Genomic DNA, 21,070 nt, shown 5'->3' with positions numbered 1-21,070 from the left:
CGGGAAATTCCCCGACACGCCTCCTTAATATACCCAATCAGAGTAGGCTAAATCGCTCAAGCCCCGCCCCCTTGCGGACCATGGCCAATCAGAGTTTTTATATGAATTACTGCTCTCTACCGGTCCGCGCATTTTCCCGGCGCCCTTTATCAACATGGCTACCGGCGCGGGGCACTTAGGGACTCGTAGTCCGGCCCTTGCCTGTGTTTTCTTACCTAAAAAGGGCGTGCGCCGGAAGTTGTGCAAAAGCTTGTATGCGGCTGCGCTGGCTGCTGGGAGTTGTAGTTCTCTGTCCTATCTCTGCCCCTACTGTTTCCGGTGCCGTCACGGGCCGAGCAGTCGGTGACAGCCCCGAGGGTCCCCGCCCCGCGCCCATGGCCGAGCCGGACCGTGAGTCGGAACCTCCGTGGGAGGGTTGGGCCGGGCCGCGCCGGGGCCTGGCTGAGGACTGCAGGCCCCGGGGCCCAAGGGCGGGCGTGGTGGGGCAGGAGATAGGGCCTGCATGGGGAGGAGTGGGGTTCGGGGGGCCGTTGCTAAGTGATCCATATTGCTAGGTTGGTGGGTTTCTGGGTCGCGAGGTTTTACGGGTCCATTTGCCATGTCTACTAAGTTACTGATCATCGCGTGTTTCTCGCACCTTGGGTGCCAAGGACCCTCGTTGTGAAGGACTTAGGTTACTGCTGTCCCGGTTGCTAAGGGTACCTGGTTGTTAGGGGGAACTGTAGGATGCTAGGGGACCCCTGATGTCCCCTCCTATCTCTTCCCTCTAGTTTCTGTGTCTCTCCTAAACAGACCATCCCCACCGTACCTCCTCTCCCACACTCACCTCCAGTCTGAGTGTCTCTTCCCTTTTCTCTTCCTTTCTAAACTTACCTCTGTAAACCTAATCTTCCCCGGCACACACTCACACTCTGTCCGGCCTAACTCCTCCTTAGGCGTCCTCCATAACCTGTATCCTTTACTTTCTCCCTCTCCTAAACCTTCATGCCTCAGCCCCTTTGTCTCCTCCCAGCTCTCTCCACTCTGCTTTCCCCATCCCCTCCCTCCCTCCCTCTACCACCACCCCGTATCCCAGTATAACTAGTTTGGTGGGTCTTCTTGCCTTCAGCCCCCTGCTTTGAAGCCCTTCATAACTCCTTAACCATTCCCCCCACTGTAACCACATCTGCTCCCCCTCCTCCCCCAGCCTCTGACCCTGTGGAGACCCAGGCAGGGAAGGTGCAGGAGGCCCAGGTGAGATGGGGGAAGGGTGGAGGGAAGGAGAGAGATGGACTTGTTCCCACACCCCACTCCCCTGGGGGAGGTGACAGAAGGGAGAGTTACCCCAGGGCCCTCAACTCATAGCCCCAGTCCCTCGCCCCACTTCCCAGTTCAGCCTCCTGGGGAATGGTGGATTCTGAGGGCTGTCAGAGAAGAGTGTGCAGCCTCAACCCCAGGGCTGCCCTCCTGAACTTTCCTCTTTCCTTGCCGTCTCCCCTCCTCCAATCCCTTCTGAACTTCATTTATGCAGCCCCTGGAAGAGACAGGCATCCAACTTGGTCCTTGAACTCAAGGATTTCATGGACAAGTGACTGAAATTGATCCTACAGGGTGATTATGAAAATAGCTCGGGGCACTGTGGGAGCCCAGGGAAACTTTGTGGGGTCACAGAGATTCCAGCCAGTCCCTTCCCTGGAGGAATCCACAGGCTGGTCTAGGAGTCAGATTGAGGTAGGCACATTTATAGTGCGTGAAGAGTGACTTAGCATCTTAGCAAGGTGAGAACTGGTGTTCCACGCAGGGGGTACAGCTCATGCAAAGACCTGGGAGCCTGGAGGAGTGTGATGTGTTCAGTTGGCAGCGGCTGGGGGTGCTCAGCTAATTGTGCGCATGGGTGGCATTTATTGAGTACTTACTTCAGCCGGGCACTCTGCTCAGTGCTTTATGGGCATCATCTCATTTCATCTTCCCAGCATTCCTGTGGGGGTCAAAGCCTATTGTGGCCATTTTACAGATGAGGAATTTGAGTCGCAGTTGTTAAGAGTCCTGTCCTGTATCCTTCAGCTAGAAGAGCAGGGAAGGGTTTGCAACCCAGCACGGGGCATACTGCCTTCCAGATGCTTCGGAGAGGGGTAGGCAGGCTGACTTACAGAGGCCTGAAGGCCCTGCGAGTGGCTCCAGCTGCTGCTTAAGCCAAGTTGCTCCCACATATTGGGCAGGGCCCTTGAGTCCCTCCACAGAGCCTTGCGGTCTGCAGCCTGAAAGAATGCCCCCCAGCCCCAGCAGCAAAATCGCTATTGGGTTGTAGGCAATGCAGAAGCTTCCTGTCAGGCCAGGGCCTCCCAAAGCAAGGCCACTGTCAGAGAAAAAGGTTTAATGTTAAAAACGATCCTCAGTCCCAAAGAGAGCGATTCAAGGGCGTAAATTGCAGCATTGTCCACAATGGGGCAAATCTGGAAACAGCCCAAGTGGCTGTCAGTAGACGGGTTAAGTGAACTATGGGACCTCCTTACAATGCAATACTATGCAGCTGCTTTAGAGAACGAGGTGGGTCTGTAGTATTTTGTTCTGCAGAAGATACAAGGTGCAGCACTGTGCTATGGTACAACCCAGTTCTGGGGAAAGGATGAATTTCATATTCAGAGAAAACAATCTGGAGTAATTACCATTGTACTGTTAATAGTGGTCATCTTGGGGGGAACGGGGTGGAATTATGAGTCAGGTGCCCCAAGTTATACCTTATCTAAAAGTCAGACTTTTTGCAAAGCTTATACAAATCTAAAAAGCAATAAAAAATATAAATATGTTTGGAATGGAGGTTCCTATTCAAAAAGACTTGGAACCAGTGATGGGGGAGGGGGTTATTACAGGGGTTTTAAGCAGGACAATGAGTTGGTCAGTAGCTTTTACCAGAGCCAATGCAGCGCCCAGCCCTGGTCTAGCAGACAGGTGTTCATTCGTTCAGTGGTGGATGGTTCTGGAGCTCCTGCCAGGTGCCAGACCCTATTCTCGGTGCTGGACATCCAGTGGTGAACACGAAAAACGCCTGCCTTTGTGGAGCTGACATCATGGTGGACCTTGTAGATGTTGGTGATGAGATGATTAGACTGGAGACACCAAAGAGAAGGGCTTATGAAGTGGAGGGGAGTAAACCAGCCCAGACAGGCCATGACAGAGAGGGTGGTGGGTGGATCAGAGGGGAGACAGGCTGGGAGCCTGGCTAGGAGGCTGGGACAGGGGGGCCCCAAGGGAGAGGTCAGGCTGGGCCAGGTGGAGCACTGAGGAGGGGACACATTATGGCAGGAGAGCAAGGGAGGGAGGCTGGACGCCTGTGGCAGACTGAGAGATGGAGACCAGTTTGGGACACAGTGGGAGTGAGGTGTCAAGATGATGCCAGCCTTGGATCAGAGAGGTGGCATCATCAGTGACTGAGCTGAGGCCACCGGCATGGATGAGGCAGCCACCCTAGGGAAGCAGGAAGGCCCAGGACCGAGTCCCAAGATCTGCAATTTGGGAGCCTGGCCAAGAGGAGGAGTCGATAAAGGAGAGGGAGGGACTTCCAGCTGGAGGGCTAAGACCAAAGTGTCTTCGCTGACATTATTGCATTATTATGGAGTGGCTTTGGTGAGGAGGGCTGCAGAGGAGCTGGGGGGACAAGAGGGAGAATGTGGACTTGGCCCAGGAAAGAGCCACAGTCACCACTAGGAAGTGTTGGCTGCTGTCTGAGCACCTGCCCGGGTTAACTCGTTTCATCTCACAATAGTCCGCTGAGGTGGGTGTCCTCTGAGGTCCACCTCCAAGACGAGGAGCTCTAAGACTCAAAAGCAGTCACTCACGTGAGATGATGCTCCTTGGGAGTGGCAGGCCAGGTCCCCAACACAAGACCCCTGTCCCAGAGCCCACACACCGCCCCCAGAGCCGTCCCTCCCTCGCCCCTCACTTCCTTGCGCCCACCTTCCAGCCCAGAGCCTTTCCCCAAACTGGGGTGTCACCCCACCCCCCACTTCCTAATCCCACTTCTTGGGCCTGGCCACCCCACCCCCACCCCTTCCAGGACTCAGATTCAGACACTGAGGAAGGAGCGGCTGGTGGAGAAGCAGAGAGTGAGTATCTCTCTTAGGAGCCTGTTCTGCGGGGCTGAGGTGGGGGTGGTTTAGGGCAGGGGTCTGGGTGATACCCCTCACCTCCATCAGGGGTGACATTCAGGTGTGTGAAAATGGTGCAGTGTCAAGGCCATGGAGCCCCTGGCTGGGTCGGGCATGGTGCCTGGAGTTGTGGGGAGGCAGGGATCCCTGGGCTGGGGCAGGGCCCCTCTGACCCTCTGCACCCGGCCTGAATGTCCACTTGCTGTCTCCCTTGTTTCTGGCCAGTGGACTTCCTGCGGAATTTCTTCTCCCAGACACTGGGCCTGGGCACCCAGAAGGAGCGTCTGCTGGACAACCTAACCCTGGAAGGGGTGGCCCACTACATGCTGAGTGAGCGCTGTAAGTCCTCCCCCACCCGCAGTGGGCCGCATCCCCCTCCTGGCCCCAAGTGACTCCCCAGCCCCAGCCACTCGAACCATTGACACCTTTTGTCTGCAAGTAAAGAGAAACCCATTTCCAACGGGTTTATGCCGAAAACGAGCCTGTTGACCGCTTAACTAGAATCCAGCTTGAAGCAAGGCTGAGTGCGGGGCTTCCATGATGTCAAAACTCTTAACCCTCTCTGGTGCCACTTTCCTCCGTGTTGGGGTCAGGGTGGCTCCCGGCAGCTCCCCGCTCCCACTGAAGAGAGCACCTTTCTCCCAGTGGTTCCAGCAAAACAGCAGAGATTGGCGTCACCTGCAGGTGGGGTCACGTTCTTACCCCAAACCAATCACCGCGTCTGATTGGCCAGACCTGGGTCACATCTCCATTGCTGAACTAATGACTGTGCTCTGATTGACCAGGCCTGTTTGATCGAGCGAAGCTGATAATAATAGTGTTTATCTCTTAGAGTTACTAGAGGTTAACAGATTAATGAAGATGTAAATGTCTGGGGCAGGACGTGGCACAGGGCTGTGTTAGTGTTCCCTGTGATTAATAATCATCACAGGAAGCTTCTTTCGGCGGCGGTGTGTAGATGCTCTTTACTGGGTCACCGTGTAGTTTATATTTCTTGCTGTGAGTCGAGGTCACAGAGTCTGAGAAACCAGGCCCTTGGCAGTCCTCTGTTAGAACAATCGACCCTTTGAGGGTCCTGAACAGGCCTTTGTGGAGGACGTCTTCTCCAGTTCCCCTGTCCTCCAGCTGCTGCCCGCTCCCTCCTCTCCCTCCCTGGGCAGCCAGGCCGCCACCCGAGCCTCCCTGTCCCGGGCAGACCGGGCAGCTGTCTGCAGCCAGCCTCTGGCTCAGGTAGGCCCCAGAGGACACAGGCAGTGGCTACAAAGCTTTTGTTCCTCCGTCCCTCTGCACCTGGATTTTAGGATAATTGGCTCATGAGCGGGCCTGTGAGGGGATAATAAGAAATGATAACAGAGCCCTCGCTGTTTGCCAAGCGCTGGGCCAAGCACCTGACAGGCCTCGTCTCATTTGATCTTCCCATCATTAGACCTGTGAGGTCATTACAGGAATGATCTGGACAGAGGAGGAAACTGAGGCACAGAGAGGATGTGACTTGGTGGAGGGTCACACAGCTAATTAGAGGCTGAGTCAGGACTCAAGCCCAGGCCCCCTGAATCCAGAGTACAGGCTCCCTCCCCCACGGCCCCTCCCTGGGTCCAGCCCAGCCAGGTCTGATGGCGTTCCTGGGACTGAAGCGAGGGCCGAGGCCGTGGCAGGTCCTCCTTTGGACAGGACACCCCAGAGGTGACCGGCTCACAGGGCTTCACTTGTGTGTGTCCATCAGCTGACGGGCAGATGCCAGGGCTGCGTGGCAGGGCCGCCTGCCAGCCAGCAGCCGAAGAGGCTACTGGGCTATTGTGAAATGATTCGACCTCTGCTATGTCTTCCCATCCTCTTTGCTGAAAGCTGGTAAAATGGGGCGGGGGGTGCTTATATGCATACAAATCATGGATCTCAAGAAATTTAGTACAGTTGACTCAAAGAATAATAGCGAATACGTCCACAGTTGAGGCTGTAAACTTATTTCCTCTCCCTTAAGATTTTCTTTTCTCTAGCTTACTTTTCTGGAAGAATGCAGTATATAATACATATAGCGTACAAATATGTATTAATTGACTCTTTATGTTATAGGTAAGGATTCCAGTCAATAGTAGGCTATTAGTAGTTAAGTTTTGGGGGAGTCAGAAGTTATACATGGATTTTGAACTGCCTGGGTGGGGTGGGGTCACCTCTGTTAAACCCCCACGTTGTTCAGGGGTCAGCTGTACAGTGTTTGCTCAGTGCTGGGCACAGTTCTGGGTTTTACAGGAATAAAGTCATTCTCTCAACAGCCGTGAGGCAAGTGCTGTAATTGTGCCTATTTAACAGAGTCGGAACTGAAGTCAGAGGGGGTTCTGAACTGGGGTTCCCCGCTGTGAGCAGGAGGGCCAGGCTCAAAGCCTTCAGTCTGAGAGTGGCAAATCTGGTCTCCACCCGAACACTGCCAGACCGATGTGTGTTTGATTACAGAGGAAAGGGGTGTGTATAATATGCTAGAAATAGATGGTCATTCAGGATTGTGTCCAAAAGCCCTGGCTGGTTTGGCTCAGCGGTTAGAGCATCGGCCCGCAGACCACAGAGTCTCAGGTTCGATTCAGGTCAAGAGCACGTACCTCGGTTGCGGTTTGATCCCCGGCCCTGGTCTGGGTTGTGCGGAAGGCAACCAATCCATGTGTCTCTCTCACATCAATGTTTCTTTCTCTCTCTCTCTCTCTCTCTCCCCCCACCCCCACTCTGTCTGAAAATAAATGAAAAAATATCCTTGGGTAAGGATTTTTAAAAAAAGAAAGATTGTGTCCAAAAGATGAGATGTTGCCAGAGATTTTTACAATAACCTGTAGCTCTTCTGGGGGAATCACTACCATAGCCTCCTCATTAAGATCTAGTTTTGTCTAGATCTAGTTAGAGGCAGAAACTTCTCTCTAAGTGGCCTTTTCTCAACTAATTGGTATAATTTCAAACAGTAGATTCTTTGTCCCCATCCTGGCTCTTCCACCAGTCGACTGTGTGACTGCTTCCCCTCTGTGAGCCTTGGTTTCCTCACCTGTAAAATGGGGATGTTAACACTACCTGCCTCAAGATGGTTGGGAGGGCCAGTCATGCATCTGAAATGTTTGCTGCAGGGCCTGGCCCCAGGTGGAGTGTCAGGGCCTGTGACAGCTGGTGTTACTTTGGGGCTGAGCAAACCATGTCACATGCTGCATAAACTCCTCTCTTCCAGGTCGCAGGGTCATCTGTTTGGTGGGAGCTGGAATTTCCACGTGTAAGTGCCCCCTCCCCCAGTAGCCACCCCCTCGTTTGGGGGAACCCCTTCCAGAGGCTTGGGGGAGCCATGTCTAGGCCCTCACTTGGGAAGGTTACTGTGGTATAGACGGGGCCCAGGTCCCTGATGGACTGCTTCCTGCACCCTCTCCCCCAGCTGCGGGCATCCCCGACTTCCGCTCCCCATCCACGGGCCTCTATGCCAACCTGCAGAAGTATCATCTTCCCTACCCAGAGGCCATCTTTGAGATTGGCTATTTCAAGGTATGTGCAGAGGAATGTCTGCAGTGATGGGGCTGGGGGACAGAACAGCGTCATCTGCTCTCATGTCGCCTGCCCTTCGCTCTCCCACAGAAACATCCGGAGCCCTTCTTTGCCCTGGCCAAGGAGCTCTATCCCGGGCAATTCAAGGTGAGCTCTTTTTTGCCTGGGGGGCACAGGAAAGGTTAGTGGACAGCAGGCACGGGAAGGCCCCTTGGACAAATGTCAGACAGTCATTAAGGACATGGGCTCGGGGCCCAGACTGCCTGTGTCTGACTCCTGATCCCTCACCGCCTTCTCTTTTGATCTGGAGCCTCGGTTTTCCCATTTGTAAAATGAAACTGACGAGATTGTACGGAAGGGGTTGTTAACTTAAATGAGCGAACAATCCGTGTAAAAGCCCGGACTCTGGAGACAGGCTGCTTGTGTAAGAATCCCAACCCTCCAACCTTCAGTTCCCTCATCTGTGAAATGGGCTCATGCTCTCGGCCTCACAAGGGCAATGTGATTATTCCGTGCGGTAGGACAGGCACAGTGCCCGGAACAGTGCCCGGCACAGGGTGGAGCGGGGAGACCTCCCTATCGTCAGCATTGTTGTGATTGCTCCCCTCCAGCCCACCGTGTGTCACTACTTCATCCGCCTGCTGAAGGAGAAGGGGCTGCTGCTGCGCTGCTACACGCAGGTAGGCGGGGCGGGGCGTCCCCGGGGCGGGGCTGCCCGGGGCCTGGCGCCTCCTGCTGGGAGCTCCGGGCACTGCTGCTCCGGCGTGTGACCTGCAGTGAGTCATTTCCCCGCTCAGCCTCAGTTTGCCCTTTTATAAAGCGGAGGCCAGAACAGCTGCGTGCTCTCAGGTCTGTGGTGACGTGGCAGTGAATTCCCCTCTGGGCCATCCTGTGTGTGCTCACCGAGGACCTCGTGTGTGAGGGGAGGGGACCTCGTTTGCACCAGATTTCATATAGATTAGGGTTTTCCAGCAGATGATACCAGAGTGACTGGATCTAACAACATCTGTACACTGACAGTATCTTAATGGGGGGACGTAGTGCCTTAAGAAAGGGGCATCTTGCCCTGGCAGGTTTGGCTCAGCGAATAGAGCATCGGCCTGTGGACCAGAGAGTCCCGGGTTCGGTTCCCGCTAAGGGCAGGTACCTCGGTTGCAGTTTGTTCCCGGCCCGGGTTGGAGTCGTGTGGGTGGCAACCAGTCAATGTGTCTCTCTCACGTTGATGTTTCTCTGTCTCTCTTCCTCCCTCTCTCCCTCCCGCTCTAACTGAAGATAAATGCAAAAAAAAATGTCCGCGGGTGAGGATGAAAAAAAAAGGAAAGGGGGCTAGAGCATCAGCCTGTGGTCCTGAGAGACCCGGGTTTGGTTCCCGCTAAGGGCACGTGCCTCGGTTGCGGTTTGTCCCCGGGCCCTGGTCGGTCGTGTGGGTGGCGGCCACTCGCTGTGTCCCTTTCACATCGATGTTTCTCTCTCTCTCTCTCTACCTGAACAAAAAATGGAGGAATGTCCTCTGGTGAGGATGAAAAAAAAACAAAGGGGCATCTTTTTTTCATTTTCACAAAGGACTCATATGGGCCAGGGGTCCCTGGTTCATCCATGTCCAGTGCTGAGCCAAAGGCCTCAGCCTGAGGTGCTCAGGCAAGGATGGCTCACCTTGTTGGCCCTTGGACTAGTCAGCAAGACTTCTGGGATCTCACACTCCTAACAGTAAAAAACATCTGTGCTTCACCCTGGCCAGTTTGGCTCAGCGGTTGGAGCATCGCCCTGCCGACCAGAGAGTCCTGGGTTCGGTTCCTGCTAGGGGCATGTACCAAAAAAAAAAGTAAAATGTCTGTGCCTCTCCCTTTGTTTTATGTTTATATATTGAAATCACAAGATATTGTGCATGCTATAATTTATACCTCAGAACCCCAAAGTATAAAATAGAGAACACATGAATAGAAATAGGTATCTAACATTTCCTTCCTGCTCCTGGTCTTCTGGAGCCTGCAGCCTCAGAAGCCGCCACCAGGGGGAGGATGAATTCTTTGTAGGTCCAGGTTTCCCAAATGGGGGCAAGTGCTCCTGCCTGGAGCTGGCGGTGTGGGGAAGGGGACGCTCACCTCCTAGGAGGAGCCCAGGCTCAGGATAAGCCTGACCTGTCTTCCCAGAGGGTCAGCCTCATCCACAGGATATGTTCAGACATGATACAAATAGCTCACCTGAAGCCTGTGCCCCGGGGGTGATTTCATGGACTCCTCACCTTGGCCCTGCCGGCATCCCGGCTTGTCAGCTTCTGTCACAAATGTTTACTGAGTGCCAGCCTAGTGCCAGGCCCTGCTGGCAGCAAACAGAGCAGGCATCCCTGCCCTCCTGAGGCGGACACTGAGGTGGGGAGAGACAGTGGATGAGTAAAGTTACCTGGTGTGGCGGACGCTACAGCTCTGTGGGGCAGGGCCGAGCAGAAAGGGGAGTCTGAGCCTCTGTGTGGGGTGGGTGCTGTGAACACAGTGTCAGGAAGGCCTTGCTGACAAAGGCCTGGGGGGGGATTGTGGGATTATCTTAGGGGAGTGCTTCCCAGGCAAGGGAACAGCCAGTGCAGGGCCCTTAGGGACACTGGCGTGTTCAAGAAACTGGATCTGAGTGAGAAAGGACAGTAGTAGGAATGGAGGGAAGAGGTCAAGGCAGTGACAGGGGCAGACCATATGTGGCCTCCGGGGCCATGGGTAGGACTTTGTCCTTTACCCCGAGCAAGATGGTGTCACAGGAGGGCTCTGGACAGGGCAGGGGCGAGGTCAGGTGTCCCTCTGGCTGCCTGTAGGGGCTAGACTGTGGGTGCAGTGGGGAGGGGGAGACAGACCAGGGAGGAGGCTGTGGTGATGGTCTAAGCAGGAGATGAGAGAGGCTGGGCCAGGGGGGAACTATTGAGGTGAAGAAAGGGCAGGTATGAATCCATTTTATTTATTTTTATTTTTATTTTTATTTTTTAATCCTTACCTGAGGACATTTTTCTTTGTTGTTGTTGTTGTTGTTGTTCAGATAGAGTGGGAGGGAGAGAGAGAGAGAGAAACATCGATGTAAAAGGGACACATCGAGTGGTTGCCCCTGCATGACCCAACCAGGGCCGGGGACAAACTGCCATGGAGGTACGTGCCCTTAGCAGGAATCGAACCCGGGTCTCTCTGGACCACAGGCCGACGCTCTAACTGCTGAGCCAAACCGGCCAGGGATATGAATCCATTTTTTTTTTTTTAATCCTCACCTGAGGACATTTTTCTATTTTTTGTTCAGGTAGAGTGGGAGGGGGAGAGAGGAAGAGAGAGAGAAACATCGATGTGAAAGGGACACATTGAGTGGCTGCCACCCGCACGACCAACCAGGGCCGGGGACAAACCGCAACCGAGGTACGTGCCCTTAGCGGGAACCGAACCCTGGTCTCTCGGGACCGCAGGCCGACGCTCTAACCGCTGAGCCAAACTGGCCAGGGCTGAATCCATTTTAAAGATGGAACCAACAGGACTCGCTGATAGATTGGCTATGAAATGATTTCTGACAGAGGTGTCAAGGACGCTGGACAGCTCTCAGCCTGAGCACCTGCAGCTTTGAACCGACAGGGTGGGAGGTTGTGGGGATGGCGGCAGAGGATTTTGCTGTGAGACCTATTGAGGTTGAGATGCCCACGTGGAGATGTGGACAGAGGGTTGGACACAGGACTTGAGCCAGAGGGGCAGCATATAGACAATGTTTAAACTCACCAGACAGGATGAGATCGCAGGGTCCGGCATGGGAAGCCCAGGCCCAGGACATGTGGCCTATCAGGGCTGTTCAGTAGGCTCACTTCCCCCTCTGCAGAGGCAAAACCCCTGCCCTTGACCATGAAAGTACACCAGCTGCCCGCTGTGTTTACGTGAGAGCCAACGCGAATACCTCCCGGGGTCCAAGTGCACTCTGCAGGTTTCCCCTCCAGCTGCAATATTTAATGCACAAAATTTGACTACACATAATATTCAAGACGGCATACTCCCTAAAATAGATAAAAGGAGAAAACAAATCTTTCCACTCTCACATTTCACGAAACCATTTTTTTCAACTTTGACACCCTCTTCCTTGAGCTCGGCCCCTGTTTGAATCACTGACCCAGTTTTCTGGAACACGCCGTCTTCACTTCTTTCTGAATTGTGACGACGCAGCAGCTCTGAAGCCAAATGTCATGCGGTTTTACCTCAAGGCACAAGTACCCTCTCACATGTGAGGACAGGTGTCCTGTTCACTCATGTCACTGGGATCGCCACCGCAAAACGTTCTTTTACGTACATGCCTCCACACTGCACGTAGGATTTGCAATTGGCTTTCTTTTCTTTTTTTTTCTTTCTTTTTTTCGTTACCACCAGTTTATTTGCCTTTGTTTCTCTTTCACTTGTCGTGAGAATCTTGTAACCAGGCAGCTAAAGGAAGTCCTTTGTCACCATAATGCATTGGTCTCCCACCTTAGCTTACCTTTTCATGGTATACAGCCGCACTTCAAAGAAAATTATCATAAGTGTTTATTTCACCAAACTGATGACATGTGTTGGGAGCAAGATCTCAGATGCTGATCCCCTGTCTGGACGACCTTCCATACCCACCCCACACAGCAGCCCCAGGCTGTGTAAACGCCGACGTTGCTAATGTGTCTGGCAGGGATGCGACACAAAGGGAAGCAAGGTTTAAAAATCAGATATGGGGCCCTGGCCAGTTTGGCTCAGTGATTAGAGCATCAGCCTGCGGACCAGAGAGACCCGGGTTCGGTTCCCGCTAAGGGCATATATGTCGGTTGCAGTTTGTCCCCGGCCCTGGTTGGTTGTGCGGGTGGCAGCCACTCGATGTGTCCCTTTCACATCAATGTTTCTCTCTCTCTCTCTCTCTCTCTCTCCAACTCTATCTGAACAAAAAATGGAAAAATGTCCTCGGGTGAGGATAAAAAAAAAATCAGATTTCGGGTGCAAATCCAGACTTCAGTCTCCTCCTGAAAGAGCTGCACCCGGGGTGGCTTTCCCAGGGAGAACGGCTGGCTGGAGCCGAGTGGCCACTGCCCGCTCCAGGACCTGCTCACCCTTGCCCCGGGCCACTACTCTCCGTGACCCGCTTCCACGCGGCAGTTCAGTGCTTGTCCTTTATTTAGTTATTTATTTTGGTTAATCCTCACGTGATGATCTTCTTCCATTGATTTTTAGAGAAGGAAGGAGAGAGAGAAAGAAACATCAATCGGATGTGATTGATCTATCAGTTGCCTCCTGCAGGACCCCAACCAGGGTCTTACCACTGAGCCACACTGGCGAGGGAGCGCTTGTCCCTTAGGACAGAACTTCCATGGGCCACACTGCCTGGCTAGTTCCCTCCCTGCAGGCCACTGTTGTTCGCTCCTCCGTGTGTCCTTTGAAGATACTCTATATATAGGCCAGCAGACACACAAATTCAAATGTTTTTTTCACATCCTGTACACACTGCCTTTGTGCTTTTTTTGCCCTTGAACACCTTGGCGAGCTCATTTCATGTCAGTACCTACAGGTCGGCCTCATTCTTTGTTTTTGTTTGTGGTTTCTTGATTATATGTGGCGTCAAAGAATAACAGGCACCCGGCTGGTGTGGCTCAGTGGTTGAGCATCCACGCATGCACCAAGAGGTCGCCGGTTCGATTCCCAGTCAGGACACTGCCCAGTTTGTGGGCCCGATCCCAGTGGGGGACATGCAGGAGGCGGCCCGTCCATGTTCTCTCTCATCAGTGTTTCCATCTTCTCTCCTTCCTTCCTTGTTCTCTCAAAAATCAATAGAGAAAAAAATTTTAATTTAATTTAATTAAAAAAAAAGATTAACAGGCATGTAGGCAGTTCTTCATGCGACTGAGTTATTTGCACACATGCTGCTTACGCACAAGGGAATCAGTAGTAGGTCGAATCAAGTGACAAAGGCCAAAGTAGGATTTCTAGTGGAGAGGGGGAGGGGAAAGCTGCAGAGAGTCTGGGGACAGCGACGCTTGTCTGCATGTTTTGAGGGTAAGCTGATTGCTGGCAGGGAGCACAGAGCAGATGGCCCTTGAAAGGGAGCCTTTCAGTTGTCCGCGGAATCTCCAGGAAACCTTGTCGGCTCAGCTGTGGGCTGCACGGGACGGGCCATCTCTCAGGCCCACCAGTGTCCTCCGCCAGCATCTGCCTCGCGGGCAAACAAAAGCTGCGCCCAAGGGGCTGCGTGTTTAGAGGAAAATGAGAGGGCACAGCTGTGTATGTGGAAGAGAATGTTCTTGTTTGGTCCACAAGGAAAGTGTCTCTGTCTTAAAAGAACACAGGTTAGGATGCTCTCAATGACACAGACGTAGTCAGAAACCTGACTGCGAAACAGGATGACAGTCCCTCCTGAGTCCTGGTGCTCACTGCTCGCCCAGGGCTGCCCACAGCTGTGCACGCCGGGCGGGGGACATTTGTACATGACCTCAACGGGTTTCTAGGAGGTGGTACTCGTGTGTGTGGTTCTGACAAAGGATTGGAGAAGTGGCTGGAAACACAGTGGCCTGAATGTGCAGAGAAACGCCGTAAGGGCTGGTGGTGGCCGTGGGCCTGGGCTCACACACGGCTGAGTCGGGATCCGTGCCTGTAAGCATCTGTGACTTTTTTTTTTTAACCTCACCCGAGGACATTTTTCCATTTTTTGTTCAGATAGAGTGGGAGGGAGGGAGAGAGAAAGAGAGAGAAACATCGATGTGAAAGGGACACATCGAGTGGCTGCCACCAGCACGACCCAAGCAGAGCCGGGGACAAACTGCAACCGAGGTGCCTGCCCTTATCGGGAACCGAACCCGGTCTCTCTGGACCACAGGCCGACGCTCTAACCGCTGAGCCAAACCAGCCAGGGCAGCATCTGTGACTTTTACCCTTTCAGTGGCACCATCAGAATAAGCACATTTTTGGACACACCCCGCCCTTTGCTTTTTCCTTCTCTCTCTCCCTGGCCCACTGGTTCCTCTCGGCTCCAGCGCCCTGCTCTGCCTTCTGCCCCTGAAGAGTGCGGGTCACTCCTGACCCTCTGCCCTCCATCTCTCCCTCCAGAACATCGACACCCTGGAGCGAGTGGCAGGGCTGGAGCCCGAGGACCTGGTGGAGGCCCACGGCACCTTCCACACGTCGCACTGCGTCAGCCCCCTCTGCCGGCAGGAGTACCCGCTCAGCTGGATGAAAGGTGAGGGGCTGGAGGTCATCCAGCCCAGGGACTGGGCCTCCCCGCAGCGGGCACGGTTCTGCCCCGCCCAACTCTGTGGCTCTTCATAGTAGAGAATGGCACCCTCCAAAGAGTTCAGGTGACAGTGAGGTTCATCGCTCCCAACGCCACCTCACAGCCAGGTTATGGTGGGTGCAAGCTCCAGACCCAGCTCAGCCGCACGCAGGGACATTGTAGCAGAGAGGCCCCCACACGCTCACACGGCCTGCGGTGAGGTCGTGAAACCCCCGCTCCTGCCCTTGGAGGGGCTCTGACCTGTCGGACATGAGGTTCTCGTCAAGGCAAGTGGGACTCAGTTCTACGAAGAGCACAACTGTCCGACGGAACTTTCAGAGATGAGGGACCTTTCCACACCTGCGCTGTCCGCTCTGGCAGCCGCTCCGTTCCCGGGACTGCGGGGCACGCGGCACGTGGCTAGTGCGCCCGAGGAGCGCAATGTTCAGCTTGACTCGTCTGAATGTAAGACGCCGTAGCCTCGTGACAACCATTCTGCTAGGCGGAGCAGAATCTGTGGAGTGTGAGGCCGGACACAGCCTGGTCAGGGTAGAAGGCGGGGTGCACCGTCCCTCGGGTGCAGGCGCCAGGGCTTGCTGACGTCATAGTCCCTGGTCACAAAAGGGCAGAGTGTCCAAGAGGAAAATAACACAGCCAGTCCACATTTCTTGAATGCCAGCAAGAACCTACTTCTGACATCCACTGTGCTGACTGAGAAGTCACTTATGCCCTGGCTGGTTTGACTCAGCAGTTAGAGCATCGGCCAATGGACCAAAGGGTCACGGGTTTGATTCCCAGTAAAGGGCATGTAACTCGGTTGCAGGTTTGATCTCCAGCCCCTGTTGGGGTTGTGCAGGGGGCAACCAATCAATGTGTCTCTCTCACATCAATGTTTCTCTCTCTCTCTCTCTTTTTCTCCCTCCCTCACTCCCTCCTTTCTTCCCTCCCTTCCACTCTATCTAAAAATCAATGGAAAAATATCCTTGGGTGAGGATTAATAACAACAACAAAAACAAGAAGTCACTTATTTCACCCATGAAATACATCTCTGGCATTCTTTTTTTTTTTTTTAAAGACATTTTATTTATTTTTATTATTGTTATTTTTTTAATCCTCACCCGAGGACATTTTTCCATTTTTTTGTTCAGATAGAGTAGGAGGGAGAAGAAGGAAGAGAGAGAGAGAGAGAAACATCACGTGAAAGGGACACATCGAGTGGCTTGCCACCCGCACAACCCAACCAGGGCCGGGGACAAACTGCAATTGAGGTACATGCCCTTAGCGGGAACTGAACCCAGGTCTCTCTGGACCGCAGGCCGATGCTCTAACCGCTGAGCCAAACAAGCCAGGGCTTTTTTTTTTTTTTTTTAATCCTCTGGAGAATATTTTTCCATTTATCTTCAGATAGAGTGGGAGGGAAGGAGGGAGAGACAGAGAGAAAAACGTCAATGTGAGAGAGAGACATCGACTGGCTGCCTCCTGCACAACCCCAACCAGGGCCTGGGACAAATGGCAACTGAGGTACGTGCCCTTGACCAGAATCGAGCCCATAACTCTTTGGCCCGAGGGCCAACACTAACCACTGAGCCAAACCGGCCAGGGCATCTCTGGCATTCTTTATGCTGACTTCACAAAGCCTCTGGTGTCCATGGGAGATAAGGACATCACTTATCTACATGTAGTAGGGCCTCTGGAATGTGGCCTTTCTGATAAAGCACCAGCTGACCGCCCCTGGGGTGAGGAGGCCTGAAGAGCCCAGCCACGAGCAGCTGGGGGTGACATACAATTAACATTACCCTGTTATGTCCACTGACAGCGATATCACATGCAGCACCCACAAAATAGCACACTGTCAGTGCAGAAATGTTTTCAAGTAAATGACAGACATTAAAACAGGGCTCTAAACATTTGTCAAAGAAATGAATGAACAGTTGAATGAATGAGCTAGGATTCTAAGGGTTGCAAGTGACAGAATGCTTTTCAAGTTTCCTTAATCAATAAGCAATAAGGAGCAGGACAGTCACAAGGATGGTGTGTGTGTGTCGGGGGTCAGTCACAGAACCCAGGGGTGGGAAGCAGCTGTGCCTAAAGATTTCTCCCCACCCCAGGATCACCTGTATATGCTTCCCTCGTCTACCACCACCTGGGGCCCCAGGCCTCTCTGACCCAGAAGGAAACAGGGCTGCCCTCAAAGACCCAACTCCAGTCCAGCTGGTGTGGCTCAGTGGTTGAGCGCCGACCCATGCACCAAGAGGTCGCCGGTTCAATTCCTGGTCAGGGCACATGCCCAGGTTGTGGGCCCGATCCCCAGTGGGGGGCTTGCAGGAGGCGGCCAGTCAGTGTTCCCTCTCATCGATGTTTTTCTTTCTCTCTCTCCCTCTCCCTCCTTCTCTCTCTAAAAATCAATTAAAAAACAAAACAAAACCCAACTCCATATTCCCCAGGTCAGGAGCTGGGGAGTCCAGTGGCCCCTGTTAGGAGCAAGTGTCTTGCTCCTTTGCTGATTTCTTTCATTCGGTAGCTAAGCCTGGTGCTGGGAGCCACCCTGGGACCCTGGGGCAGGGAGAGGGGAGGGCCAGTTCTCTGAGAAGGGGGGTCCCTTCTGAGCAGGGCAGCTACCCCAGGAGGCTCCCAGTGACTGAGGCGTGTCTGTGTGGACAGTGAAGGGGGGTCAGGGGGGCAGCAGCAGGCTACAGCCCCCCCAGAGCTCTCACCTCCCTCTCCCCTCCCCCTTCTCCACGCCAGAGAAGATCTTCTCCGAGGTGACTCCCAAGTGCGAGAAGTGTCAGAGTGTGGTGAAGCCTGGTGAGCCTTGGGGCCCGGGACCAACTGAGGGCGATTTGGACTGGAACCCCCCCCACTAGCCCCTTCCCAAGAAGGCCGCAGCCGCCATCCACCCACCTCTGGTCACTCCTCTCCGGGGAGAGGTTCTTACCCTGCCTGTCACTGCTGCTCCACACTGCCCCCGCCCGAAGGTCTGCCTTCTGCTCCTGCCTGCCTGCCTCCCCGTTCACTGTCTTTCTCTGTCTGTCCTGTGCTGTCTGTCCATCCATCTGTGTCCACTCAGACATCGTATTCTTCGGCGAGAACCTGCCACCGCGTTTCTTCTCCTGCATTCAGTCAGTAAGTGTCAGCCCACGTGGGGACGGCCTGGCCCCCCTGAGGAGGGTCACTGCCCCGCCGGCTGTCTGTGGACCTGGGTGGGGGCGGGGGCGGGGCCCAGCCTCTGCTGAGGGTCCGGAGCCCTCACGGCCCTCGGTCCTCCCAGGACTTCCGGAAGGTGGACCTGCTCGTCATCATGGGCACCTCCCTGCAAGTACAGCCCTTCGCGTCCCTCATCAGCAAGTAGGTGGGGGTCCGAGCTGGGGGTGCTGGGGGCCAGGGGGGCCAGGACAGGTCCTCACCACTCAGCTCACCATCCCCCCAGGGCACCCCTCTCCACCCCACGCCTGCTCATCAACAAGGAGAAAACTGGCCAGGTGAGTCGGCTTTCCTTCACACCTTCCCGTTCTTCCCTCCCTGCTCGCTCCGCGCATGCGCATGGGTCCCCGTTCCCTCCCACTGGCTCCCTCTGGACAACGGGGCAGTCTCTAGGGAGCCCAATAGTTCAGACCCCTCAGCTCAGGACCAGGGATTCCAGACCCCAGAGCCATCAAGTTCTAGGCTGCCCTGACCCTAAAATTTCACAGGCCTCTGGGTCATTCAGGACCCTTTTGAGCAAGTGACATAACCCCAGCTCAAAGCGATGGCAGCCAAAACAGGGCTGTTGCAGCTGCTGGGACGGAACAGCCAGGGTCTCGGTGGCGTCAGTCACCAGCTCTGGGCTCCCCTGGAGAGCGATGTCCCTCCAACAGGCAAACATGCCACGTGTAGACGCTGTTGTGAGCATTTCCTTGTGTCAGCCACTGTACAACCCGGGAGTGGTTTGGTGAGCATCCCACTCTACAGATAAAGACTGAGATTCAGAGAGGCCAGGCACTTGAGCAAAGTCACGGAGCTAGGATACAAACCCAGTGCTCTTAGCTCCCCCCTCGTCCCCACTTCCCTGCAGACTGACCCCTTCCTGGGCATGATGATGGGCCTCGGAGGAGGCATGGACTTCGACTCCAAGAAGGCCTATAGGTGAGGCCTGGGGCTGCTGTGGGGGCGGAGCCTGTGAGGGACAGGTCCACCGTGGGAGGGAGGGCAGGAAGGCCCAGGAACGGGCAGAGCTGGGGAGAGCTGACCCTCCCTCCACTGCAGGGATGTGGCCTGGCTGGGTGACTGTGACCAGGGCTGCCTGGCCCTTGCTGACCTCCTCGGATGGAAGGTAAGGAGCCAGGGCCACCCCAGCCCACCCTGAGCCTAGTCCCTGGACCCCTGCCCCATGGGTCCTCTGACCCCAGGAGGCATGGTGACCTCTGACCTCTGGAACACTGTCCCCTGCAGAAGGAGCTGGAGGACCTTGTCCGGAAGGAGCATGCCAGCATTGATGCGCAGTCGGGGTCCAGGAGCCCCAACCCCACCACTGCAGCTGCCCCCAGGAAGTCCCCACCTCCCCCCAAGGAGGAGGTCAGGACCGCGGAGGGGGAGAAACCTCAGAAACTCTGAGTCTCCCGGGCAGGACACTCAGCTCCTTTGGAACAGCTGAGCCCCAACTAGCCCTGACCCCCCCTAACTTGCAGCTCTTGTCTGGGGAGCTCAGAGCATTCCCTCAATCCCATAACCACTCACTCCTAAACCTGGAGTCCCAGCCCCCCTGACCCTGGCAAATCTCTAACATCCCTGGGCTGAGGTGTGGGCAGCCTGTCTAACAGCCAAGCCTCTAACCACCCCCGGGGGCCAGGGCCAACCTCCCCTAATCTCTAATTGCTCCCCGAGGAGCAGGGGGCTTCTCCAAATCTCTAACTGTCCTAGGACACGGTCCCAGGGCCTCCATCCTCTCAACTGATCCCAGGGGCCTGTGGCCAGGTAGACCAGATTTAACCTACCCTGGGTGGGGGAGGGGCCCGCCAAACATAACTCATCAAATGGGGGGCCTTCCACCTCTCTGCCTCCAACTCCCAAAGTGGGTGCTGGGCCGCCTTCACTCAGGACCCAATTTCCATACGGATGATGTTGCTTATTGGAGACAAATTAAAAACAAAAAACTAACCATCAGCTGTCTGGCCTCGCTGTTCCTTTCTGTGGGCTCACAGGGAAGCAGCTGGAGGGAGGGGGTGACATCTCCGGCCACTTAAAGGAAACCTGGACATCCACAGGCTCCCGTGAGAAACAGCAGGGGTCTCCAGGGTGGGTGGGAGCCTCACCAGGCTGCCAGGGCCCCTTCCAACAAAGCCCTGGCACCTGAGGCCTGAGCCCCCAGGAAGAGGGAGGAAGGTCGATTTGATACCCCAGCCCCGCCTCTTCCCCCGCCAGCTCAGCTTCCTCTTTGTGAGGAACACTTTCGCTTCCTGCTCCTCCAGGCCTCTCCTCTGAGAACAGGTAAGGCCCCTAGGGACCCAGCGGCTGGCACTGTTACCCCCACTGCCTCCTCTGCTGTTAGCTCCCCATCCTGCCCTGCCCAGCACCACCCACCTCCTCCCCTCAGGGGGCCTCCTGCCAGCTCCTCCCAGGACAGGGCACCTGCTCTGGTCCCCACTTCCTAACACCCTGGGATTCTGATCGGTGGGCTGGTTGATTTGTTTGGCTATTTATTATCCCTCTTCTCTCCCACCCCAACAAGAATGGATGCCCCCGAGAGCAGGGCCTATTCTGTTCCCTGGGTACCAGCACCTGATTCTGGGCCTGTACTTGGTATCTGTGGGATGCCTGGATGCTGGACCCAGGTTTCCTACTTCTGAGTGCTACCGGGGAAGTACTCAAAAATGCCCACCTCAGCTGGTCACCCACGATAGGGCTTTGTACCTGGTTAAGAGGTGGGGTCTGGACTGACAAACCTCAGAGGAGAGGGACACAGAGGAGGAGGGGTGGTTAGAGAAACCAAGGAACTTAACAATGCATGTATGCGTAACCAATGGATATAGACAACAATGCTTGGTAGGGGGCGGGATAGGGAGAAGGGTGTTTGTGGGAGACAAGGGAGGAGGGTTGGGGGGGGGACATCTGTAACAAAAATAAATGAATTAAAAAAATAAGTAAATAGTCCTGGCCGGTTTGGCTCAGCGGTTAGAGCGTCGGCTTGCAGTCCAGACAGACCCAGGTTCGATTCCCACTAAGGGCATGTACCGCGGTTGCAGTTT

General features: G+C 54.7%; 1 protein-coding gene across 2 annotated transcripts; it reads left to right on the top strand.

Annotated features, from left to right (window-relative positions):
- Window positions 1–291: 291 nt before the first annotated feature.
- On the top strand, window positions 292–19,988 carry SIRT2 (sirtuin 2). 2 transcript variants are annotated; one of them, XM_036275202.1, is made up of 17 exons: window positions 330–390; window positions 1,187–1,233; window positions 1,511–1,590; window positions 4,034–4,082; window positions 4,350–4,463; window positions 7,324–7,365; window positions 7,522–7,628; window positions 7,719–7,775; window positions 8,240–8,308; window positions 14,687–14,816; window positions 17,595–17,654; window positions 17,917–17,972; window positions 18,118–18,194; window positions 18,277–18,328; window positions 18,901–18,971; window positions 19,092–19,158; window positions 19,278–19,988. In XM_036275202.1, coding segments are annotated over exons 4-17 (1,065 nt in total). In that variant the 5' UTR covers window positions 330–390; window positions 1,187–1,233; window positions 1,511–1,590; window positions 4,034–4,081; the 3' UTR covers window positions 19,440–19,988. The 2 variants fall into 2 exon arrangements, with proteins under 2 accessions (XP_036131094.1, XP_036131095.1); XM_036275201.1 differs by lacking the exon at window positions 1,511–1,590 and having other exon boundaries at window positions 292–390.
- Window positions 19,989–21,070: the final 1,082 nt, after the last annotated feature.

Source organism: Molossus molossus, unplaced genomic scaffold (assembly GCF_014108415.1).
Source record: "Molossus molossus isolate mMolMol1 unplaced genomic scaffold, mMolMol1.p scaffold_m16_p_21, whole genome shotgun sequence".
Classification (NCBI taxonomy): domain Eukaryota; kingdom Metazoa; phylum Chordata; class Mammalia; order Chiroptera; family Molossidae; genus Molossus; species Molossus molossus.
This window is presented reverse-complemented; position numbering and strand designations above follow the sequence as displayed.